The 26,928-nt window shown below is 40.9% G+C and overlaps 1 protein-coding gene and 1 long non-coding RNA gene across 13 annotated transcripts in view; one reads left to right on the top strand and one right to left on the bottom strand.

Annotated features, from left to right (window-relative positions):
• The window catches only part of CCDC3 (coiled-coil domain containing 3), a 195,341-nt gene that overhangs the window by 23,946 nt on the left and 144,467 nt on the right, over nucleotides 1-26,928 (top strand). For 3 of the 12 annotated variants that reach the window (XR_007456499.1, XR_007456494.1, XR_007456495.1), the window contains exon 1: nucleotides 26,324-26,501. The exons of 1 other annotated variant lie outside the window; for it this stretch is intronic. Coding sequence is in view for 2 of the 11 variants with exons in the window: in XM_049624591.1 (XP_049480548.1) it covers nucleotides 13,386-13,532 (147 nt within the window). In the remaining 9 variants the exon portion in view is untranslated. Of the gene's footprint in view, nucleotides 1-12,072; nucleotides 13,569-26,321; nucleotides 26,502-26,928 lie in introns of those variants that run through there. 8 more of the 12 variants (XM_049624591.1, XM_049624590.1, XM_049624595.1 and 5 more) reach the window with 6 other exon arrangements.
• Nucleotides 18,124-26,275, bottom strand: LOC125918590 (uncharacterized). The gene is made up of 3 exons (XR_007456500.1): nucleotides 26,193-26,275; nucleotides 20,036-20,234; nucleotides 18,124-18,743 (listed from the first exon to the last, which is right to left on the bottom strand). It is a non-coding gene; the product is annotated as an uncharacterized LOC125918590 (long non-coding RNA).

Below are 26,928 nucleotides of genomic sequence, written 5' to 3'. Positions count from 1 at the left end.
GCTTCTGCCCTCTATTTGTTGATGGTTTTGTCGTGGGGCTCCTTCGTTCTCGTGACTTGCTTGACTAAATAAAACAACGGCGCTTTATGAAACTGCAGAGGGAATAGGATGTAGTAGGAAAGACCCTTTGCTTTTGAGATATTTATTAAAGGTTAGGGAGATTTGTCATAAAGGGATATAGAGCATCAATCCAGTGGGAACACTTCTTCAGAACCGTCCCAGGGATGAGCATCAGTGGGCACCTGACTCCTTAAACATGACCGAATTTCCCCCAACCTGTGACTGCTTGTGTCCAGCAGATGGCGCCAAATGGCTGGTTCTAGCTAGGATGCACGGGCTCCTCTGCAAAACATGAAATATATTTCTATAAAGCCAGCATCTTAAAAAATATATATATATATTTATTTTGAGAGAGGGAGGGAGAGAAGCAGAGAGAACGGTAGAGAATCCCAAGCAGGCTCTGCATTGTCAGCGTGGAGCCCAATGTGGGGCTTGAACCCAGGAACTGTGAGATCATGCCCTGAGCCAGATCGAGTTGGACACCCAGCTGACTGAGCCACCCAGAAGCCCCTATAAAGCCAGCATCTTAAACAAAGCACTCATATTATCTGTCTGAGGCCCTTTCTTTCTTTTTCTTTCTTTCTTTCTTTCATTCTTTCTTTCTCTTTTTTAAGATTTTATTTTTAAGTAATCTCTGCACTCAACGTGAGGCTCAAACTTACAACCCTAAGATCAAGAGTCTTATGCTCTATTGACTGAGCCAGCCAGGTGCCCCCTGAAACCCTTTCTTTTGCTCCATTTTAGTGTGACCTGTGAATTTAATGAGCAGTGGCCACAGAAATGGTTTCCAGTCCTGGAATGTGGTAATATCGTGGAATAATGGAAATGTAGGTGAAACACAAGAGATAGCCTAGTAAAGTAGCCCCCAAATATGGAGCTGACATGGGGAACGTGTGTGTGTGTGTACATGTGCTTGCAGTGAAAAATACTTAAAAAAAAAGGTAAAGAGAAAATATTGTAGAAGAACCTATAAAGGGATTTAAAAAGTTGGAGATGAAAGAGTGTGCTCAAGTAAGCATCAGACTAGGGAGCTTAGTTTTGAGAGTTAATATGGAAACTCCAGAAGAAAGGGTCCTATTCCTCTATTTCTGGCGGTCCTAACAAAAGGCGACTTGAATATCAACGAATATCACATGAGTACAGGATTAGGAAAAATGACACCAAGTCATCCAGAGCCAATTCAATGGAATTCCTTTCAAGGGAGTCTTCCTGTACTCACAAAGACCAGGAAGATCCATACCACACACAGTACCTGTTAGGGAAGGGGGAGTCATAGCTTCAGGTTCTGAAGGAGGATGTTCTGTACTGCAGAAAAGGAGAAAAGCAAAAAGCAGAGTTGAATTGTCCTGGTAGACCTATTGGGTTCACTTTCTAGTGAAGCTTTAAAAATCTCCCACTGAAATGAAGTCTGCATCTGATAAGGTGGAAGATAAGAAGTTTTTTGGTTTTGTGTGTGTGTGTTTTCCTGCTGCAGTTGGGACATCTATTGCCCAGGTTAGAAGCTGCTTCCAGAGCAGGGCCATTGACTTAGTTTGAAAATGGTTCCCTGTGTCCTGTGTCCCCTACCTGGAGACCCTTCAAAAAGGAAGACAAAAGGAGAACGTTCGTGACGTATTCCAATGATCGTACACAGGCGACCCCTGGAGACCAGACTAAGACTCTAGGAGTCTTGCCCAGTCTTGACCAGGAGGATGTGGCTTCTCTCAGGAATTGGGCAAGTTCTAAAACTCCTAAGTGAAGTGATGCTAGAGGCAGAAGTGTCATTGAGGCATAATAGTATATGATTATGGGCTTTGCAATACCTCAATTTCAGCGGATTTACAACATTGCTTGCAATAAATAAATGAATAAATAAATAACCCTTTCTTCCAGGAGAGTTGATTTCTTACAGAAGGAGTATGATACCCAGGTTGGTACAAACTGGAACTTGATTACGAAATCTATGGAGAGGAACAGTATTTAATCCACATTATTCCAATTCATCATTCAAATAATATCTTGTAAGCATACTCTGACAGGCCAGTAGCTCTCAATTTTGTGTGCTAAAGGATTACCTAGGGTAGGTTATTAAGATATAAATTCCTACCCCAACTCCAGATATTCTGATTGTAGAGACTGGGGGTACAGTTTAGGAATTTGTATTTTAGAGATCATTTCATCATTTCGAGTAATTTAGATGCAGAAGATGGAAAGACCTTCCTCAGAGAAATATTACCCGAAGCAAAGGCAGAATTAGTCAATCAGAGAAACCTCTAAATTTACTTCCATTCATTCATTCACTTCCTCCCTTTCTTCTGAACACGTAATGCACCGAGCACATAATGCACCGAGCACTGAACACATACTGCATAGTGCCCTAGCTTTGTACTTGGTGCTGTGGGACATAGTAAATATGAGGAGACTCAGTTCCTTCCTTAGAGGAACTTATATCTAATGCCTGATACAGATATGCATTTACGTGTGAATGACAATGTCAGGTGGTAAGCATTGCATTTGTAGAAATGATGTGGAAGTCCAAGATCATTGTAGGGATTGAGAAGGAAGTCATGTCCATGTGAGCTGGCATGCTTGGGACAGCAGGAAGGGCTCTGTGGAGGGGGTAGGACATTGCCTGGGGCCTGAATGATGACAAGTGAGCAGGATATTTGAGATGTAGGAACAGCATTCGCTTCATATCCTGCTTATTAAGCAAGTATACTATTATCATCCATAAGCCTATACTAAAGATAGCAGAGTGGCAAAGTACGGCCAGGGATTAAACTATAATCTCATTAACTACCTTCAGAGAAGAAATAAAGGAGGAGAAAGCAAAAGCTTTTGAATCAGCAACATCGTCTCCTTGTTTTTTTCAATATTCTGTTGCCAACGGAACCATTCTCTACTTTGCTAAGTTAATAAATAGTAGAAATGCTTGACATGACATGTTTATTATGTATAACTTGCTTTTCACACAGATTCATATCTATTTCATCCAGCTGCCTTCAAAAAGTTAACATTATGATAAGACACACGACAAGTATAGGCAATTAACATCCTAAGAAGCAGAGTAGGACTGTTTGAAGCCACGGAAGGAAGGTGACTTAAATCAAAAATCATGTATTTAACAAAGCAATCTGTATTCCTAACACTTCTGTTTAGACATGGTATTTTTCTTAGCTATATTTTGCCTATTTCTTTGGGCAAAAAAAATTTTGATCCAGCTACCTCATTCCCCTTCCCCAGCTCTTCTTACCAGTATCCTACAAAGCATCGGAAAGCAAATATTTAAAGTATCTTCTCACTGGGCATGTAGAGGAGTGGCGTTGCTACCCCGCCATACTTGATGGGAAAGGACACAGACTCTGGAGCCAGACAACTGGATTTTTAATCTTAAGATCCATCACTTCCCTTCTGGATAGCTTTGGCAAAGTTACTTAACCTTTAGGGGCCTCAGTTTCCTCGTCTGTAAAGCAGACATAAATAGGATTCTTATGATGATTAATGAATCCATACATATAAAAGCACTTAGAAGAGCCCATAGCAACAGCTCAGTCAGTGTTAGCTACTGTCATGAGCTCTGGTGCAAAGGAAGGTTCACAGGGACAAGTTTACTGGGATATATAGGCAAACTGGAGAGGTATTAATATATATTTGAAAACCATCTATAATATGGGGCTAAAAATTATTCAACCCCAACCCAAGAAAATTATATCTTCTTTTATAACAAAACATTTAGCCTATTTATAAGAATGTGTAATATGAAATCATATAACACATTTAAATTATGAGAATAGCAAGACTAGGGATATGAAAGTATTGGAGAAGAGTCTAGTACAACAATGCATACATGGCAACTTAGGTACGTGCAATGGGTGAACCACACATTTGTCTTCAAGCATTCTGGAAATCACTGCAGAAAAGGGGAACGTGATGAGCAGCAAGATAAAAACAGTCCAATTATTTGGAAGAAACACGGTTATTTACACAATTACTCACACTGTTGTGACCCGAGGACACTCGCCAGGTCAGCTTAGGGTGAGGCTGTGTAGCACAATACACAACGTCTTCAGCGGCTTTTTGGCAAGGGAGCTACAGGGTTTCTCAGGGCTGCTCCGATGACATTCCTCAAATCAGAACCCCAAGGGCATTTCGGTAAAGCAGTTCTAGGGGGAGATGGATTGTGGGGCCCAGGTGCTTGGCTGCCTATCTGTCTTGCCTCATCGAGAAGAAGATTTTACGATACCTGCAATACCCGTAACTTTTCATTCTGAGTTGTTCGGTTTCTTTCTTTCTTTCTTTCTTTCTTTCTTTTATTTTTTTTTTAAATGTTTATTTTAAGAGAGAGAGTCAGAGGCAGAGCATGATCAGGGGAGGGGCAGAGTGAGAGGGAGACACAGGATCCAAAGTAGGCTTCAGGCTCCAAGATGTCAGCACAGAGCCCAATGTGGGGCTTGAACCCACGAACCGCGAGATCATTACCTGAGTCCAAGTCAGATGCTTAACCGACTGAGCCACCCAGGTGCCCCATGTTTGGTTTCTTAAAAGCCATTTGCAACTATTTTTTCATTGAAGCCTCAGCTTCTGAAACAGGGATCATTAAACCCTTTTTATAGATAAAGAAACTGAGTCCAGGAGTGGTTGGACAGCTAGAACATGGTGGGAGTGGATTGAGGTGCTGGCTCCCTGAGCTCATCTGGACCGTCAGCCCTGACCCAGGACCGGACATCTCAGAGCCCTGCTCCTCTGCCACATCTTTTTATCCACCAACCTCTGATTGTTATGCCTGCAACTCCATTGAGATTGGTCTGGCAAAAGTCACAGATGATATTTTTGTCATCAAATTCAGTGACCTTTTTCTCAGTTTGCTTTTTTTTTTTTTAAATTTGAACAATCAGTTATTCACTCTGTGGCATTTTGTCTTCCTTTGGTTTGGGGAGAACTAGATACTCCTGGACCTCCTACTGCTTCTGCTCATTAGCCCTTATGAGCAGCTTCTCCACCCGCCTCCCACATGTTGGGGTCCCCAGGGTGCCACCTTTGGCCCTCTCTTCACACTCCCTAAAAGAGCCAATCCTGTCTGACAAATCAGCTGCCATCCTGAAAACAGCAATTCCCAAACTTACAGAGTGAAGTCACATCCTGTGTGAGGCTGAGTTCTAAGATCAGGATCTGTGGAAAAATAACGTTTCTTCAACATGAGACTGGTTCATTGTTTTTTTCAGTTGAATAAGAGACAAAACAGCTGGTTTGAATTTGGAGCTATTATGTAGAAAAGGACGTTTCCTTACAGATGGGAATGACGCTTGGAGTAGTGAGGTGTTCATGTGGTGAGGATATACAAGGGAGGAGGAGAGGCTCCTATCTCCCATTTCACAACCTGTTTAGAGGCTACAACTTTGGGGGGAAATGGCAGAAAGAGGAAATTAAATAGTTCTTCCTTTATTTATTTATGTTTATTTTGAGAGAGAGAATGGAGGAGGGGAAGAGAGAGAGAGAGAGAGAGAGAGAGAGAGAGAGAGAGAAAGAGAATCCCAAACAGGCAATGCACTGTCAGTGCAGAGCCTGATGTGAGGCTTGATCCCACGAGCTATGAGATCATGGCCTGAGCCAAAATCAAGAGCCAAATGTTTAACTGACTGAGCCACCCAGGTGCCCCTATTATTTATTTAAGACCAAGCACACACAGGTGAATTTGTGTGCATTAACAATGATTCCATGTGTCTCCACTGCCTGTTCACTGAATATCTTCATGTGGTTGTCCCACAAGATTTCAAACTCAACACATCCAATATTTCTCATCTTTATTTTACACTCAGTTTTACTTAGATATAGCAATATACCTGCTCTGTAGTAGTCCTGTTATAAAGATACTCCCAAATTTTAGTGGCTTAATCAATAAAAATTTATTTCTTATCTGTGTAACATTCCAAGGTAAGTCAGGAGGTGGCGGGTGAAAATGGGGCACAGGAGGTCCACTCTACAAGGTTCAGGGGTCCATACTCAAGAAGGTTCTGCCATCTTCTACGTAGCTTCCAAGATTGCCTTGGTGTCAGCGTGCAGTCAGGAGAGGGGGCAGAAGAGAGCATGACAAGGGCACATCTACGTTTTAGTATTACACCACTTCTGTTCCCAGTCCATTGGGCCACCTAGACACCAGGGGAAGAGTTGAGATCCCAACACTAAATCTGCACCATGGGAGGGAGCATAGTACTGCATTTTGATGGAGAGGTCTCCATCTGTCATTCTCCTTCCTCCCCATTCGAAATTTGTTCTTCAGTATTTTCTGAGTCTTAATTTTCATTTTTGTTAAAAAGCACCAACAATTGTGCTCTTCAAAGGGTTTTTGTGAAAAGTGAGAAAACCTGTGTAAAGCAATTAGAATGTGTCTGACTTCCAGTTGATGCTCACAAGTGGGTTAACTAGTATTGTTATTAATTAGTTGCAGAACTCAGAAGTTCCATTACACCAACCTAGAAACTCTCTTCCCTCATCAGAACCACCAATAAGTTGGTGAGTCCCACATACCTAATTAAAAAATACATGCATATTTATGTCTTTAAATGCAAGAAACATGTTTCTGATAAGAAAATTGAAACATACAGATTTGGATATTTTTTAAAAAGAAAACAAAAGCCACTCTCCTTGGCGGATCCAATGTATTTATATGGCTTCAACTGCCATCTTTAAAATGGGTCCTATATGCCAGATGGACTTAACAGATATGTTCAGAACATTACATACTAAAACAGAAGACTATATGCTTTTTTCAAGTACACATGGGACATTGTCCAGAATAGATCATGTATTAGGCCACAAAACAATCCGTAGCAAATTTAAGAAGATCGAAGACATACAATGCACCTTTTATGACCACAATGCTAAGAAACTAGAAGTTGACCACACACACACACACACACACACACACACACACACACACCTGGAAAGAGCACAAGTGGAGGTTATGTAACATGCTACTAGACAATGAATGGGTCAGCCAGGAAATAGAAGAAGAAATAAAAAATACACAGAAACAAATGACAATGAAAACACAATGGTCCAAAACCTTTGGGATGCAGCAAAAGTGGTCATAAGATGGCAGTATATGGCAATACAGGCCTACCTCAAGAAGCAAGAAAAATCACAAATATGCTAACTTTACACTTAAAGGAGCTAGAAAAAGAAGAACACACAAAACCTAAAACCAGCAGAAGAAGGAAACAATAAAGACTAGAGCAGAAATAAATGATATAGAAACTAAAAACCAATAGATCAGTGAAATGAGGAGCTGGTTCTTTGAAAAAAATAATAAAATTGATAAGCCAGACTTAGAAAAAGAAAAGAGAAAGGATTTCAAATAAATAAAATCACAAATGAGAGAGGATAACAACCAACAACACAGAAATACAAACAGTTATAAGAGAATATTATGAAAAACCATATACCAGCAAATTAGACAACCTAGGAGAAATAGATAAATTCCTAGAAACATATCAACTACCAAAACTGAAGTAGAAAGAAATAGAAAATTTGAACAGACCAATAGCCAGCAAAGAAATCAAATCAGTAATCAAAAAACTCCCAAAAAACAAAAGTCTAGGACCAGATAGCTTCAAAGGTGAATTCTGCCAAACATTTAAAGAAGATTTAATGCATATTCTTCTCAAACTATTCCAAAAAATAGAAATGGAAGGAAAATTTCCAAATTCCTTCTTTGAGGCCAGCATTACCCTGATACCAAAACCAAATAAAGACACCGCTAAAAAAGAGAACTACAGGCCAGTATTCCTGATGAACATAGATGCAAAAATTCTCAGCAAAATACTAGCAAACCAAATCCAACAATACATTAATAAAATAATTCAAGTTGGATTCAATGAAATGTTGCTTCACACCTGTCAGAATGGCTAAAATCGACAATACAAGGACAACAGGTGTTGGTGAGGATGTGGAGAAATGTGTTGCATTTGTGGTGGGAATGCAAACTGGTGCAGCCTCTGTGTATGGAGTATGGAGTTTGGTATTTCTTCAAAAAGTTAAAAATAAAACTACCTTAGGACTGAATAATTGCACTACTCGGTATTTGCCCAAAGAATACAAAAATACTAATTCAAAGGGATATATGCACCCTGATGTTTATAGCAGCATTGTCTACAATAGCCAAATTATGGAAACAGCCCAAGTGTCCATTGATGGGTAAAGAAGATGTGGTACACACACACACAGTGGAATATTACTCAGTCATCAAAAGAATGAAATCTTGACATTTACAATAACATGGATGGAGCTAGAGAGTATTATGCTAAGTGAAATAAGTCAGTCAGAGAAAGACAAATGCCATATGATCTCACTCATATGTGGAATTTAAGAAACAAAACGAATGAGCAAAAGGGAAAAAAAAGGGAAAGGGAAGAAAACCAGGAAATACACTCTTAACCATAGAGAACACACTGATGGTTGCTAGAGAGGAGGTAAGTTGGGGGATGGGTGAAATAGGGGATGGGGATTAAGGAGGGTCCTTGTTGTGACGAGCACGTGATGATGTGTGGAAGTGTTGAATCACTAAATTCTACACCTGAAACTAATATTACATGGAAATTTAACTCAACTAACTGGAATTGAGAGAAAAACTTGGAAGAGAAAAAAAGGGTCTTATATGACTGGATTAGAACTCCCAGCTGGAAGGGATCTAGTCAAGTCTTCTTGTTCCCTCATTTTAAAACTGAGGAAACCATAGCCCTGCTGATGACAAAGCTGGGACTCGAATCTAGGTCTTTTGACTCCAATCAAATGCCCCATTGTCATTAATGTCTTCCTACATAAGAACATTCACATGTTCCTCTTGATTTTCATCCCTGTGTTTACCTCCTAGTTTGATGTCGCAGAAAAATAAAGTCAGCCAAAACCCACTAAGCAACTCGTCTCCCCTGTCCTCACAGTTATTGATTGGTGTCTGTTGGATGAAAATGGCTGCTGTATGAATTTCCTCTAATCTCCTCTGGTTACCAAGCCAGTGAAAATTCCAGAGTGCTAAATTCTGGCTCTTCGAACATGGTTCCTGGGGTCCCCAAACCTTCCTGCTTTTTATTCTGAGCAGCAGATGGCACTGTGCCCAAGTCTGGAAAGATGTTGAGGGAAAATGCACTCAAGCTTCCTGCAAAACCCTCCCTTAGATGCAGGGAAGGCAGGCTCACCTTCCCGGCTTAGAGTGCTCACAGCTGAGTGTGAGCTGGTTCGAAATGTTGGGGCAGAAGCTGGTTTGTGACTGAGCTCGCTTCCTCACCTCCTGGGCGCACAACTGGACTATATTTCTTGGTTTCTGTTGTAGTGACTGAGCTGCGGCCAGTGCATTGTGGGAGAAAGTGATCTTTCCATTTCCAGGCCCGGCCTGTGAAAGTCTCCTGTACTTTCCCCCTCTTCTAGCTGGGTGTCAATGCCTAGGATGACCCTGGAAACCATTGGATGGAGGTAGCAGAGTTGGCATCAGCCTGGGTCCCTTTATGACTGCACGGAGCTGAGTACCCTCTCTGATTTGGGCCCGCATTGGGGTGCTACATGAGTATGAATTACTGAAGTCCTCTATACTTGAGTCTGTTAGGCAGGGGGACCCACTCCCTGTCCTCATGGATCTTACGGCAAAGCAAGAGACAGAAACACAAACAATTAACTAGTTATTGGCATTGATATTGAGTGGGGGACAAAACAGTGGGAGCAGTCCATTTTTCAAAGCGTAAACTGAGTTTATAAGCTGAGTAGATTTAATCAGTAGCTGGAGGGGACCACAGGGGAGGAGCCAAAGCATTCCAGGCAGGGGAGAGTGTGCACAAAGACAGGAGTGGGGAATCAGGAGCGTAAATAGGAGGAACGAGAGCACTCTGTGATAGCTGAGTTGAGAGCAGGCAAACCAGGTGAGGCTCGCCCTGGCTGAGTCCTGTGTTCTTAACACGGCTACCTGGCTGTGGTAGGCGCCACGCTGTGCCAGATGACACCGTGAGGGCTGTGACTTTGGGACACCCTTATGAGGAGCAAAAGAGGCAGCTCCTATTTTGATCTGAGTGGTGTAGAAACGGAGCGTCAGATTTGGGTTCGTAAGTGACATAAGAATGACGAGTCAACATCCTTCACTTGTAGACGTGGTAATCCTTCTGTTTCTATCATCTCCTGTTTTTCTAAAAAGCGTTAAGGTGGGCTCCGTGTACTTTTATTACATAAGTCAACCGTCCAAGTTTTTCTCTCTCTGATTTTAACCCTCTGACCTACAGAAACAGAGACAAAAACAAAAACAAGTAACTCCACTTTCAGACCACTGGTATTAAAGAAAAGTGAGGTTTTATCTTTCTGAGAGTGGAGGTAAACACCCTTCCCCCTGACTCCACCTCCCATTTGGGGGGCAAAGAGTATCCAAAATTGCGTGTGCAAGAAGATCCATTGAGGGGCAGGGGAAAAAAACCCACTGGAACTTCTATTTTTTTGAAAAAAATTATGTAAGAACATTTAACGTGAGATCTCCCCTCTTGACCAGTTTTGAAGGTCACAATTCCTAGGTATTGTGACCTATGGGTACAATATTGTACAGATATTGTGTGTTTTTTAAATCTAACCATACTTAATATATAATCAATGCAGACAAATAATTTGTAAATAAAAATATGTATATGGAAGGTACCTGATGAAATCAGGTAAGCAATCAACAAAGTTTGGAGAATTTCATGCTGGTAGTCTGCATGTTCCAGGTTCCTCCTAAAATCCCGCAGGAGGGGCCCTCCTATCCTTACCCTCAGGTGAGCAGCGGAATACCTTCTGTGGGAGGAACTCAGGGAAGTGAGTCCCTCCTGTCTCCTCCCCAGCAGCACATTCCTTGGCTCTGGTTCATTTCTGCTTTGTCTTGTCCTGGCAGAACTTTTGGTCCTGAAGTCTGCTCCTGCCCAGTAGAGTACTTTCCCTCCTGTGTGGTGACTCCACTGTTACCTTTCTGCTATGGTCCCCAGCCCTCCTTTCTCCCTTGGGTGGGACCACTGAGCCTTACCTGTCTCAGGCACACCACCTCCTGACCTCCTGCCCACGATCTCCAGCAGCCAGCTGCCCGCCTTTACACTAGCCCTGCCTTGGCAATATCTTAAAGGACTAGTGCTGCTCCTAGTGAGTGTTTCTGTGATTTTGAAGGAATAGTGATAATACAATAATAATAGTAGTGACAACTGCCATTTGTATGCCCACTAATGCCTTGTGCTTTACATGATCATCTCCAATGCTGATGGCTTTGTAAGGGGTGGACTGTCATTCTCACTTTTGGGATGACACAATAGAAGCTGAGACTTGTAAGCCCAAATATCTGAGCTGGGATTTGTAGACAAATGACCTGTCTGCAAACTCTGGATCTTTCTGCCACACTCCAGGGCTATTCTCGCCAGTACCCAGCATAGCGGGGCAGGGTGGGGAGGGTAGTTCCATTAACGTCAGATCAGTGCTGAAATGGCCTTGCTGGGTGAGAAGTGTCCCCTTCTTCTCCAAGCAAACAATCTAATTTGCAGGCTGTGATAAAAATAGATAAATAAATACAATGGTTGGAAATACTTGAGGTACATCTGGGACAGAAAGAATTTTAACGTCTAGAGCTTTGGGTAGTGCACGTGTTGCCCTGGGCCCAGAAATGACCCATGGGCTCCTTCCTCCTACAGATAGCCCCCCTGGGTGCAGGAACCTAGCCCCACCCGGCCAGTCCTGCCAGATGCACTTCCCTCTGTGATAGGACTTGCGGGCACAGCCACATCCACCCCCCCCACCCCACCCCTTCATGAGCATCTGGGGCCACGACAGAATGTTTCTCTCTACCTCACACCCAGCTTCACACCTGGGCTGATTTCCCGATTTCACTTTTCCACCTTTCAGGTTTGTGGTTGCCTCTCCAGCAGAATCAAAACAACAGATTTACACAAAACACTGTGGGTTTGGACCAGAAAGTGTCCTTGAGCAACATGTTTATTCTATGCTTCTCTCCCCTACCCTTAGCTACTACCTGGGAGAACCCATGGAGAGGAAAACTGACTTTCTTGGGAAATAGGCAGAGGCATGCTGAAAATCTGCTACAGCTGTCCTCCATACCTGGGATACATTTAGTCAGAACATAATGCACCCACTGCCCAAAAACAGGGTGGGAGTCCCTTCCTTGCCGAGGGAAACGGAACAGCCCCTGGCTGCTGGTACATTTGCCCCCCCAACAGGATGGGGACAGATGGGTGATTGAGGGTTTGGGGAAATTCTTTCCCTCAAATGAGGATCCAGCTGATAGTCCTGCTGCGTGTTGCTTATTTCCAAGCACTTCAGGGTGGTTTCCTCTGAACTTTAGCTTCTAGGACCCAAGACCTGGAGGGTTGAGGCTCTTCTTTGGATCACACTTCCACACTCCCTCTTAAACTGCAGGCCAACCATTTGATTTCTGCTGCCTTTGTCCTCCCATAAAAGAGATTTGGGGGCATAATTCTTTGAGAAATCTCAAGTGCTTTTAATCAAAAACTACTTTTGATTCTTCATCTTTTTTCTTGCAGCTATTTTGAGTTTTGTTCTCCTCGGTTTGTGGAGGCTTCTAAAAATGCATTAGTTTCCAGCTTCACAGGTGAGAGCCGAGGTCTCCAAAGAGCAAAGTGGATTCTGGCTGAAGCTGAGTCAGTAATCAGCTTTGTTGGCCTTTGACTCTACCCAATTTGCTTGCTCTGAGGAGGTGTGTAGAGTGAATGTACACACAGAAAATGTGTCATGGTTCCTGTATTCCAGGAAGAAAGGTGCCCCACAGGCTCACTCTCCAGCCTTCTTTTCCAGCAGGTACTGACCAATTTGTTTGTACTTTGAGCTCTAGTCAAGAATGGAGAGTCTAATTGGATTTCCATACTAACCAAAATGTTCAGAGCTTGTATACAGAATACTAATTTCTAACTTGTCATCTTGTAGTCTTTCTGGTGAAAAAAGGTAAAGGGTAACTGGGCACATTTTTGTGTATCTTTAGTGGTGATCTTTAGAGGGGTCAGATGCCTAAGATGCCCCAAACAATGGGCCACGTCAGGTGACCTGGCCCTCATTCCCATGCTTCTCTCTCCAGCTGTGACACACGAACTTTGTCTACTCATAATCATTATTATATAGCTGACTCTTCATGTTTTGCAATGAAAAGATGGAAAATTCAAATGAGATGGTTAAAATCCACATAGCTCTAGATATAATGAAAAACAGTCGTGTACTGAGACACAGTGTCTCTCTTTACACACATACACACATCCCACTCATCTATGTTTGGGTTTTTACTTTGCATCTGATTATAATCCTCTTTTGGCTTGTTCCATACTGCCAATAACCAGGGGACCCAGAAGGACAGCTGGGAAAGCAGCAAGATGACCATCTACGTGTTGTCCTTTGGGAATGACTTTCAAGTTCATGGCCGCAGTGACTGCTACCCAAAGTCAACAGCACAGAAACCTTCCTGTTATATCAGAACCTCTATCTAAAAATGGATTGACTCAATAGGAAAGCTACAGCAAAAGGTAATACTTCCTTAGTAGGTATCAGTCAATGGAACAAACCATTCTTGGGTCTTGGTCCCTCTGGAGGGTTTTTGAGAGATCTATGGTTGTCATGAATAAGTCAGGCCATGTAGACAAGACACAGGAGATTCACCTTGGAGCTCTTAGGACCAAAGCAGGTTACTAATGTCTCTTTATATATAACCAAATATTCTTTGGAGAAGATGGGACTGGATCAAGTTCGTTTGGGAAATTCTGCGTTAAATAAAGTTAAATGGATTTCGTCAGCTTTTAAAAACTCAGATTTTGGGGCGCCTGGGTGGCGCAGTCGGTTAAGCGTCCGACTTCAGCCAGGTCACGATCTCGCGGTCCGTGAGTTCGAGCCCCACGTCAGGCTCTGGGCTGATGGCTCGGAGCCTGGAGCCTGTTTCCGATTCTGTGTCTCCCTCTCTCTCTGCCCCTCCCCCATTCATGCTCTGTCTCTCTCTGTCCCAAAAATGAATAAAAAACGTTGAAAAAAAAATTTAAAAACTCAGATTTTAAATCTGTGGAAGTCTTTATTGTGAAAGTCTTAAGTGGGGAAAATACCAGAAAGCTGTTCCCAAACGTTTTTGACCTAGAAGTTCCTCTTCACTGGGAATCTCTAACATTTCAAAGGGCCCTAAAATCCAACACCACCCAGTTTGGAGAATGCTATTTGGAGAAGTCAGAGAAGCCCCAGCTGTCCCAGGTCACCAGCTCCCCTGAGACTCAGGTTCTAGCCCAGTGGGCTTCACATTTGGGTATCCACATCCTTGGGGATGCACAAAGGCTTGCTAAGAGTCCAAATTCTAGGTTCATCACTTTCCTCCAACTGCTCTGCCCATTCCTGTGAGCTGTTCCTGCAGGATACAGTGCCTCCTTTTGGTTCTTGCACAGAGGCTGTTTTATAAAACGGGGTGGGGGGGGTCCTCTGCCTTCCCCCTACTTGTGATGCTGCATTGCCCCAAGGTAGGCAAATCTCTGGGGTACCCAGCAAATGCTGTTTTTAAAAGACAGTGAATGAGTCTATTGACTGAGTAATCTTTTTACAACTCAGATGATTTCTACTTCTTTGCTTTCATGCAAATTGAGGGAAGACCTAATTGAATTGTAAGAGAATTAGGTCAGTTTCACTGATAGATCACCATATCAGAAGGGGCTTGGTAATTGTCATAGCTATGATAAAATCCCTTCCATTCTAATTTTGCTTCTATAAAAATTCTATCATAATGCTTACAATAACTGTAACAACAATAATTACAAGATGGGAATAATGTTAATGACAGACCCCATCTATTTTAGCAAGAAGTCTGATGAAGAGTAGTTTTTCCAATAAAATTTTACCTTTTATGGTGAATAATTATTTATAAAAATTGTATTTATAAAAATTGTTATTTTCATAAATTGTTTATTAGTGATACCCATAGTGACAATTCAGTTTAGAAATATTTCTTTGATACCTAGAGCTATATAGTCACAGGAAATTTTAGACACTAATTTCAAATTAATTAAAATGTGAAAGATTAATTTCAAATTATATACGTATTCTTGCTTCAGATAGTTATGCTTGATCAATAAAAGTGTTTCAGACGTAAAACATCACATTATCATACATTCATGTGTGGGAAGTGGAATGGAGATATAACCTCAGGAGTAAATGAAATAATTTTTTGCTTGTTGGCATATACTTAAAATGAATTATGGGGGCACCTGGGGACTCTACCGATTAAGTGACTGACTCTTGGTTTCAGCTCAGGTCATGATCTCAAAGTTGGGGAGATTGAGCCCCAGGTTGGGCTCTGTGCTGACAGCATGGAGCCTTATTGGGATTCTCTCTCTCTCTCTCTCTCTCTCTCTCTCTCTCTCTCTCTCAAAATAAGTAAATAAGCATTAAAAAAAAGAATTATGGTGGATATCAAATCGCTATGGTATTAGATTGCACTGGAAACATTTTTGGAGGTCATATGAGTTTTATTTTTTAGTGTTCAGTGTCCATTCAGCAGCAGTTATATCCTTGGCAACTATTTAAACAATGAAGAAATATTTTAGATGTTAACTTCAAAGGGTATGAGAAGACGTGTAGCTTTTAAAAATTATTTTCAGGGGTGACAAAGCAGGAAGTTGAAGTCTCTGTGTCCAACAGCCCATAAGGAGAAGGAAGAGGCAGGTCCAGAGATGGCAACATTTAGCCCATTATCACACTCCCTCCATCTATGGAGCCCTCTCTCTAGTCTGGCACCCACATCCATTCATCCAGCTCTAGGTCCTTCCCCTCCCAACCTAAAGTCCCACCTTACCGCTAACCTCCTCCTCCCCCTACTCCTCCCCCTCCTTCTCCTCCCCACATCACCTAGCCCCAACACTCATTCCCTTTAGACTTGATAACCAGCCATACTAACTTGGCCTTGGGACACCTCCTGGTCTGCTGCCTCACACTCCCCAACTCATTCTTGCCACAATCCCAGAAACCCTGAGACGGTAGGAAGCCCACAGCTGGTTCTGACCTCTGAGCCCCAGTCCACCTGTCACCATCTCAATAATGAGCATTAATCTGTAGGTTTGCAGTTTTCAAAGCCCTTCCCTCTTTGTATTCCCTCATTTACTCTTTACCACAATCTGCCGCATTAGAGAAAGAAACTGGCGCTCAGAGGATTTAATTGATTTGTAAGAAATGGTGGAGTTAATATTTGGATCTGGGTCATCTGTCTTCAAACTCCTTGCTTTATCCACGATGCACAGTGCCTCTGGAGAGTCTTTTTTAGCTCAAGGTCAAGGCAAACCAATTGGGATCTCCTGAGTCTGGAGTGGTCCACTTCTCAGTGCCCTTATTGAGCCTGCCCCCTGGAGATGGTGGTGGGTGTCAGCACAGTGTCCTTGTCTGCTGGCCCCTCCCTGGGTTCTCCATCAAGATTCTCCGCCAGAACCTTGGAATAGACTTACGGACAGCGAGAGGGAGATCAACACATACACGTACTTGATGCAGAGCAAGATATGATGGTGTGGAGCCAAGACGAGATGACTATAAACAAACATTCACATAAAAATGCACAAGATTTGCCGCGAGTGGTGTTTTAGTCTGTGTAGTTGTACCAGAAATAACACTTGGTTGGAAGTCAAAATACCAATCATCTAGCTTCAGTTTTTATTTTTAATCAAAGACAAAGACTTTTAGAAACTGAGAGAAGAAGTGCTAAATCTGTTTCAACTTAACTCAAGAAGTCTAAATTAATAGGTATTTCTGGCTGGAACAAGTTGACTTTCACTATGTTTCATGTGTTATTTTTGAAAACTTTTGGGGGGAACTTTTCTTTTTTTTAAAGTGCATTCGGGCTGCCAGACCTATGTATTAGAAAAATAAAATATTCCATTTTGGAGGCTCGATTTTTGATTCCTCTGTGTGAGGTATTTCACTGAGGCTGAGCCCTCAAGAACAATATAAAGTTAATTGGGATTTCTAAAAGTGATGGATTCTCTAGGTTGTAAAGGAGTAAATATGTAGCTAAAATGTATGGTAAATAATTTTAGGCCTCTTAGCACACACAGAAATAATTTACTAAAGAAAGGACTGCAGCATTGTAAACAGCCTGGGATCAGACTCAGTGACCACCTGCAAGTTCCAGTGTGCAGATGGCTAAGAGGTGAGCCACCTGGAACTTATTACACCTGTTCTCATTGGTTGGCTCCAGATGTTTACTTCTGAGTAAGCTCAACTGGATGGTTACTCAGGTTCCACTGATAGCTGGGATCTGCTTGCTTTTGTCAGAGTTGATCTAGGGCTGGTGAATGTGTTAACACAAGCTGACCCGCTTACAAATATTAAATTCATGCATGGAACTTAAAAGCAGATCTGGGTGAAACAGTGGGTGGGGGCCTTTCTCAAGCAAATCCTGGGTGACCCGAAGAACTTGCAGATGGTTGTCCCTTGCTGGTTCTCTCTGCTCATCTCTGGTTCTGATATGCCCTCTGAAATGTCACTGAGCACAGGACAGACTTACCTGAACGTAGAACTTAATCCCTTTGTGGCTAAACTTTCAGAGATGGATGTACGTTGACTGTCACACTGGGAAGGAGGTTAGAGGTAAGTGTAGAGTGTAAATGACTACCCAGGGCCATTTGGGTCTATAGGTGTTTGGGGCAGGAAAGTCTTTTTCTGTGAATCATTGCAGTGAAGGAGAAAAAGCATCCTGCTCCCGTCCCTACATATCAATAATTCTTCTGCCGCGGTTCCTGTGACAGCATTTCCAAACACTGGGGGAGAGGAGAGGGTCAAAGGACTTTTAGCTGACAATGCTGTATACAGGGAGGACACCAGGGATCAGGGATGGGGAGTGGCTTGCCTGAGGTCATAATGCAAATCAGTAGTGAAGTCAGGTTTTTACTCTGACATCCATCAGTTGACTCTAATCCCCATGTGGCTATCATCCTTTTGTAAACAAGGAATTAATATACTAATTAATTTACTATTCATGGGCAGTGTTTGTGAAATGCTTTAAAGTCCTAGGCAAAAGATACCACATAACTATCCCAAATTATTTATCATCTATTTATAGCACAAGGCACTATGAACAAGAGCATAATTTACAGACTAAAAATTTACATTGTAATCCATTAGGGAAGTACTTTTTAGAAACAGATCAGAGATAGATAGAACACAGCTGTGCCCAGACTAACAGCTGCCAGAGGCCAGGTCTGGAATATGCTCTTTACACCCCCGTGCTAAGCTCGAAGCCTGGCATGAAGCTGACAGTGAGCCAGTGTTTGCTCATTGCACCTGAGGCACAGGCATATTTGCGTTTGAGCTGTTCTCCCAGACAGTTCATCAAACGGTGTATCTTGGAGTTTCATTTCTCATTACTCCAAGGGGCTCTGGTTCCGTCTCGCTTAGATTGTGGTGAGGGAACTGGACCCTCACAAGTAGCCCAGGTTGAAACTAAAGGAGTCACCTTGAGAACAGGTGTGCAAGGGGTGGCCAAAACGGGCCATAGGGGCTACTGAGCTACTGGGCGAGGTGCATAGAGCAGGCCCCCTTGCCAGTCCATAAATCCCTCCCACTTGGGAGTTCTAGTGTCTTGAGCAAGATGCCACCTGCCAAATGCTCCAAGCCGCCTGGAACAAGATGCTGTACAAACATCATCCTGATTAGTGTTTCTAATCTTCAGATCCTGGGCTCTGTGTCTGCAAATACAAAGAAAGGAATGGGGCCGGGTAGACAGAAACAAATGCATCTGAGCACACCCCAGGCTGCCTCTTGCTACGTGTCTTTCCAACAAGAGATGTTAAGCCCCTACTTCTAAGCCTCAGCAAGTCCTGTATATTTGTCTGTGATAGGAGCTTCCTCTTCTGGAAATAAATAGTACCCCCCCCCAACCTTCAACAATCAACTTTTGTTCTTTCCTAGAAGAGCCCCTACACAGGCCCAGGCTGCTCTTTCCCATAACTGAATTGTGGGGACACTCCTCTGGTCCTCCAGCTTGCCTGTGAAATCTATTAGAGAGAGACCTCTCCAGGAAAAGCTGTGTCTCTGGGTTCTAAGTGATCAGTTTCATCCCTCCACCTGGATCTAGGAGAACAGGGTCGTGTGGACACTCAGGTTATACACTTGCCAGTTTCTCTAAACAAATGGAAAGACAGTGCCCACAAGACCAAGGTACACTCCTCTGGGATATCTCAGCTGGCCAGAGTGTTCGAAGCTTAAGAAATGGCTTTGCAACCAAATTCAGAGTTTGGCAATTTCTTCAAGACTATGGATCCAGTGTCTTCAACTACCCAATGGCATGGGATGAACAGGGCAAAGGGAGGAGAATGTTGTAGTGTGAAAGAAATACAAGAGAGACCTAAGACGCATAATACCTTATACACTGTTTTAACTAAACTTATGGCAAAAAAGATTGCTTTAGATATTTGGGGAACTTTTATGAAGTTGGGTATCAGATGATTAATTTGTTGGGTGTGCTAACAGCGTTATGGTTACGTGCCAGAATATTCTTTTCTTTTTACATGCCTATTGCAGTATTTAGTGGCAAAATAACTTGAACACAGGGACTTGTTTTAATCTAGCTTAAGAAAAAAGTTACTGTTGTTAAACAGTATGGCAGAATGTCATTGATTATTGAAGCTGGATGACTGGCAGCTGGGAGTTATTTTTGGGGGGGTACATTTGAAATTTTTTGTGAAAATAATTTAACAAAGAAAAAATTAAGTATCATATAAACATATGGCCATTCCTTGTGTGATAAAGGTTCTCAACATATGTGAGTCCTTTACTTTCTGTCTAGCTTAGAGGGAGCATGGTTTTCTAGAAATTGTCCAATTTAAACCCTTTGGCAAGGAGGTTTCTGTTTGCCAAGTTTGGTAGAGTTTACCTGAAATTTATTTATTTTATGGGTTTTTAAAAATGTTTTGGAAATACTGCTAAGTTCATGGATGTCCACAGTTCAAAAGAGATAAAGTAGGGTTCATGATAATACCTCTCTTCCTGAGGGCAATCTATTTCCCTTGTTCTCCTTTTTCTTATTCACGCTGGTTGACGGGCACTTCCTGGTAGCTGTGAGACACTTCAGCTCCTTTTTCTCTTCTCCGTAGGGGAAAAGGTTTTGTTTGCGTATGTATTTCCACTCAAGTCCATTTTCTGAACTGTATTCCCAAGTGGTTCCAATTCCAGCACACCTGAAATCAAGGAACCATGAATGGTATGTGAATGGTGACCATAGTTGTTGTTCTTTTCTTTTTTAAAAAAATAATATATATTTTATTGAGATATAAGTGGCATATACATTGTGTTCATTACATGGTAATGATTTCAATATATGTATGTATTGCTAAGGGGTTGCCACAATAAGTTTAGTTAACACCTATCACTACACATAGTTAAAAGCACTTTTTTTCGTGTGATGAGAATTTTTAAGATCTACACTCTCAGCAACTTTCAAATACATGATACGGTATTGTGAGCTGTGGTCACCATGTTGTACATTAAATCCTCAGGACTTAATTTATCTCATAAATGGCAGTTTGTATCTTTTGATGACCTTCACCCATTTCGCCAATCCCTCTACCCACTGCCATTGGCAACCACAACCTCTTCTCTATGAGTTTGGTTTTTGTTTTTTGATTCCATGTATAAGTGATCACAACAGTATTTTCTTTCCCTGTCTGATTTATTTCACTTAGCATAATGTCCTTGAGGTCCATGCATGTTGTCCCAAATGGCAAGATGTCCTTCTTTTTTATGGCTAAGTAATATTCCATTATTCCATATACAAAAATTATAATATTTATAGTTCACATTTTCTTCACCCATTCATCCATCAATGCACCATTAGGTGATTTCTGTGTTTAGGCTATTGCAACTGATGCTACAGTGAACATGGGGGTGCATATATGTTTTTGAGATACCAATTTTGTTTCCTTTGAATAAATACCCAGAGATGGAATTGCTAGATGATATGGTAGTGCTATTTTTAATTTTTTTGAGGAACCTCCATGTTGTTTTCCATAGTGGTTGCCCAATTTACATTCCTGCCAGCAGTGTACAAGGATTTCCTGTTCTCTATATCTTCACTAACACTTATTTGTTATATTTTTGATAATTGCCATTCTAACAGGTCTGAGGTGATATTTCATTGTGTTTTTGATTTGCATTCCCTTGATGATTAGTGATGCTGAACATCTTTTCATGTATCTATTAGCCATTTGTATGTTTTTGGAAAAATGTTCGTATTCTTTGCCCATTTTTTAATTTGACAGCTTTTTTTTGTATTGAGTTGTATGAATTCTTTATTTATTTTGGATATTAACCTCTAATCATTTGTATGATTTGCAAATATTCTCTACCATTTGGTAGGTTGCCTTTTCGTTTTATCGATGGTTTCCTTTGCTGAGCTTAGTTTGATGTTGTCCCACTTGTTTGTTTTTGCTTTTGTTGCTTTTGCTTTTGGTGTCAAATAAAAAACACCATTTCCAAGACTGATGTCAAGGAGATTACCTCGTATGCTTTCTTTTAGGAATTTTATGGTTTTAGGCCTTATATACAACTATTTAGACCATTTTGAGTTTATTTTTGTGTACTTATATGTGGCTGTCCAGTTTTCCTAACACTATTTATTGAGGAAATGGTCCTTTTCCTGTTGCGTATTCTTGGTCATAAACTAATCGACCATATATGGGTGGGTTTTTTCCTGACTCTCTATTCTGTTCCATTCATGTATGTGCCTGTTTTTATGCCAATACTATACCGTTTTGATTACTAAGGTTTTGTAATATAGTTTGAAATCAAGAAGTGTGATGCCTTTAGCTTTGTTCTTTTTGCTCAAGATTGCTTTGGCTACTCTATTCCACACAGTTCTCTTCCCTACAAATGTTAGGATTGTTTGCTCTTTCTCTGAAAAATGCCATTGTACAATTGGTGCTGGATCTGTAGATTGCTTTGGGTAGTTGGGCATTTTAGCAATATCAATTTTTCCAATCCATCAACACTGAATATCTTTCCATTTATTTTTCTCTTCTTCAATAGAGACAGTTTTACTATTTCTTTTCCAATTTGGATGCCTTTCATTTCTTTTTCTTGTCTGATTGCTATGGCTGGCACTTACAGTACTATGTTGAATAAAAATAGTGAAAATGGACATCCTTGTTTTGTTCCTGGTCTTAGAAAAAAAGATTTCAATTTTCCACCATTGAATATGATTTTGAGCATGAGTACAAGCTATGGGTTTGTCATATATGGCCTATATTATATTGAATTAGTCCCTCTACACTCACTTCATTGGAAGTTTTTATCATGAATAGATGTTGACTTTTATCAAATGCATTGAGATGACCATATAATTTTTAACCTTCATTTTGTTAAAGTGTTGTATCATATTGATTAATTTGTGGATATTGAACCATTCTTACATCCCTGAAATAAATACCTCTTGATTGTGGTGTATAATCCTGATAATGTATTGCTGAATTTGGTTTGCTAACATTTTGTTGAGTATTTTTTGCATCTAAGTTCATCAACGATATTGGCCTATAATTTTCTTGTACTGTCCTTGTATTGCTGGCCTCATAAAATGAGTTTGAAAATATTCCCTTCTATTTTTAAAAGAATTTGAGAGGGATTGGTATTAATTTTTATTTAAATATGTGATAGAATTCTTCCATAAAGTCATATGATTTTGGACTTTTCTTCATTGGAAGTTTTTGATTGATGATTCAATCTTTTTATTAGGAATGGGTTTGTTCAGATTTTCTATTTCTTCATGATTCAGTCTTAGTTGGTTGTATATTCATAGGAATTTATTAATTTTTTATAGGTTGTCAAAGTTGTTGAGATATATAGGCTATATAGCACAACCTTGGTTTGTGAGCATAATTTGTTTCAGAAACATGCTTGTAATCCAAAGCACTCATATATAAAAGTGAATTTCAAGAACCATTGGCTCGGTAGTGATCATGTGATATTTGGTGTCAGGTACTACTTACATTGCAAGACATCACTCATCAAGTTAAAATTTATTAGAAATGTTTGCTCGTTTTATGGAACACTCGCAGAACAGGTTACTCTCAATCCAAAGTTTTACTGTAGGTGTTTTTACAGTATCTCATACAATCCTTTTTTTTGTATGGTATTACTTGTAATGTCTCCCCTTCATTTATAATTTTATTTACTTGAGTCCTTTCTTTTTCTTGGTTAGTCTAGCTAAAGATTCATCTATATTGTTCGCATTTTCAAAAAAACCCCTGCTTTTGGTTTTATTTTTTCTATTGTCTTTTTCATTTCTATTTCATTTAGTTCCACTCTGATCTTCATTTCTTTTCTTCTACTAACTTTGGGCTTGGTTTCTAAAATATTATTCTAGTTCCTTGTCAGGTTATTTATTTGAGGTCTTTCTTCTTAATGTAGGTGTTGTATCCCATAAGTTTTGCTATGGTGTGATTCATTTTATTTGTTTCAAGGTATTTTTTGGTTTGTCTTTTGATTTCTTATTTGACCCATTGGTTTTTCAATAGCATGTAATTTGATCTCCATATATTTGTTAAATTTCTAGTTTTCTTCTTTTAATTAATTTGTAGTTTCATACCACTGTGGTTGGAAAAGATGTTTGATATAATTTCAATCTCAAATTTATTAAGACTTTTTTGTGGCTTAACATATGATTTATCCTGGAGCATGTTTCATGTGTGCTTGAGAAGAGTGTGTATTCTGCTGTTGTTGGATGGATGAAAGCTTCTATAAATGTCTGTTAGTCCATCTCGTTTAATGTGTCATTCAAGTCTAATGTTTCCTACTGATTTTGTCTGGATGATCTATCTGTTGATGAGAGTGGGGTATTGAAGTCCTCTACTATTATTATATTGCTATCTGCTTTTTCCTTTAGGTTTGTTAATATTTGCTTTATATATTTAGGAGCTCCTTGGTATTCTTGATATTTAAAAAAATGCTTTTGGATAATATGCCCCCCCCTTTTTAATGAAGCTTTATAGACATCACCCTCTTTTTTTTTAAGTTTATTTCTTTGAGAGTGAGAGAGAGAGAGCGAGAGCGAGAGAGAGAGAGAGTGGGGAAGGGGGAGAGGGAGGGAGACACAGAATCTGAAGCAGGCTCCAGGCTCTGAGCTGTCAGCACAGAGCCTGATGTGGGGCTCAAACTCATGAATCATGAGATCATGACCTGAGCTGAAGTTGGATGCTTAACTGACTGAGCCACCCAGGTGCCCCAAGCCCTTTCTTTTTTAAATTAAAAAAAATATTTTTTAGAGAGAGAGAGGAGGAGAGGGGCAGAGGGAGGGAGGGGAAGAGAGAGAGAGAGAGAGAGAGAGAGAGAGAGAGAGAGAATCTTAAGCAGGCTCCATGCTCATGGAGCCTGATGTGGGGCTTGATCCCACAACCCTGGGATCATAACCTGAGCTGAAATCAAGAGATGGATGCTCCACTGACTGAGCCACCCAGGCACCCCAGGATGGCCCTTAAAATTTTTTTTTATTTTGAGAGAGAGCGACAGAGAGAGTGTGAGCTGGGGAAAGGCATAGAGAGAAGGACAGAGTGAATCCCAAGCAGACTCCATGCTGTCAACACAGAGCCTGATGTGGAGCTTGATCCCATGAACCAGGAGATCACAACCTGAGCCGAAATCAAGAGTAGGATGTTCAACCACCTGAGTCACCCAGGCACTCCTGGCCATTTCTTAATATGAATAAAACAAGCAGAATAATCTTGGTTTAATGGAACATATATAAGCATGATATCTTTTGTCCTTGAGAAGATCACAGGTCTAACCAGAGTGACAATGTGGAACCACAGAAAAATTGATACTTTTCGGGTTTTTTTTTTTCCTTTATTTTTTTTTATTTTTTTTTATTTTATTTTTGGGACAGAGAGAGACAGAGCATGAACGGGGGAGGGTCAGAGAGAGAGGGAGACACAGAATCGGAAACAGGCTCCAGGCTCCGAGCCATCAGCCCAGAGCCTGACGCGGGGCTCGAACTCACGGACCGCGAGATCGTGACCTGGCTGAAGTCGGACGCTTAACCGACTGCGCCACCCAGGCGCCCCAAAATTGATACTTTTTGAAAGGGTCACATAATGCAGGAAGTTAGCAAAGTGTTTTTTGAAACACATGGTCATTCAGTCCAGAACCAAGTTACTAGACCATGATAGCAGTCATGCCAAAAAGTGAGTTTCCTTTGTCTAGCTTTCAGGAAATTAGAAGAAAAAATAATGTGGGACAAGCTAGAGCAAAAACAGGAGTAAAATACACTGAAGACATGCAGAGGCCACTTCCACCTAGTAAAGGCTCTGTCTGTAAGGTTACCACCCAGAAATGGAGAGAGCAGCGGTGCTCTCTACTTGGGCATCGTCAAATGATGAGAAGACTGGGTTTTGTAGTATTTCTTTTGGTCCTTCTTGCTTTGAATCCAAATGAACAAAATGAAAATGATTTTTGAGGCAGTGTCAAAACAGATTTCTCATGCCATGGAAATTTCCAGAACTTTGAAAGTTAGAGGTGGAATCTGTGGTAGAGGCAATGGCGTCAGAGAACACCACAGCAGTACAGGGGGAGAGGCTGGTAACTCATCTGCCTCCACTTTCATCCTTGATCACACACCTGCACACCTGGTTTAGTTGTAGAATAGGTCATTCTAAATCAGAGGGAAATCCCATACATTATTATATAATTATCCCATCAATATTTGTTGAGAGTTGACAGTATGGCTGCCATTTTGCAGGGTGATATTGTGTGGTGGGGACTGAGACACTGTTTTCTGTCCTCAAGTCATTTATAGTCCAGAAATATCTGGAACAATACCTTATTTGTAAAAAGGCAGCATCTTGGTTTTTGTAGATTTGACTATTGGAGAGACAGTGCCCTTTGGATTTTACTATCCTTCTATTTCCTATATGTGTGTATTTGTATATCATCAATTCATCTTCCTAAGACTTCAACCCAAATCAGTTATTTAGTGGATGGAGTCAAGGGATTGGCAGTAATCTACAAATTCACTCCAATATACCCTGTGTGTGTGTGTGTGTGTGTGTGTGTGTGTGTGTGTGAAATTGGACAAGCCATTTAAATCCCTAGAGGTTTGGTTTGTTTCTATCATCTGTGAGTGCTGTATTAACTGAGAACTGAATACTCACATTAGAAAAAAATGAACCTGAAATCCCAATAAGGTTCTTCAAGTGTCTGGGTGGTCTGGGTCACATGTGTTCTAAATTCTGTTCTGAGCTAGTCCACTGACTTAGTGGCATTGTGACACTGTCTAGTGCATCAACCTGGCCATGTAAGCCAAGGGGTCCTAGTCAAACATGTGATAAACATTCTTCTGCAGAATAATAATATCTCCCTAAGAGGAGTGTTGACCTTGGCTTCCATCACTAATTGAGAAGATAGAACATGAGGTTTAAATGCTGGCTCCAGCATTTACTGGCTGTATGACTAGAACTTGGGTGAGTTAATATTGCCTTTCTGAACTATTGCTTTAATTCATTATCAATGAAACAGGGCTAATAATATTTACTTTGTAAGGTCATAGTGATGAATGATGAACTACCCAGTAGAGTGTTGATATATAATAAGGGCACATGGTGGCTACCCAATGAATGGTGGCTGTGAATGAATGAATAGTGTTTTACTGTAGTGAGAATTCAGAGAAAAGAGACAAAGGGGAAGACTTCATAATATTAAGGGATGTGAAGAAATTCCTGATAAATCATGACTAATGGGAAACTTTTTCTGAAGGAAGCTATCCAATCTCTTTCTCGTTAGGTTCTTTAAAATAAGACAGTATCCATTTGTTGAAAGAGTTTGCTGTAGAGCATATTACCTCCTGAGGTGTATTTTGGGTTCTGGGAAATGTCTTTTAGCAAGAGGAAT

Source organism: Panthera uncia, chromosome B4 (genome assembly GCF_023721935.1).
Source record: "Panthera uncia isolate 11264 chromosome B4, Puncia_PCG_1.0, whole genome shotgun sequence".
Lineage (NCBI taxonomy): Eukaryota > Metazoa > Chordata > Mammalia > Carnivora > Felidae > Panthera > Panthera uncia.
Note: the sequence above shows the minus strand (reverse complement) of the source record. Positions and strands in the feature narration are given on the sequence as shown.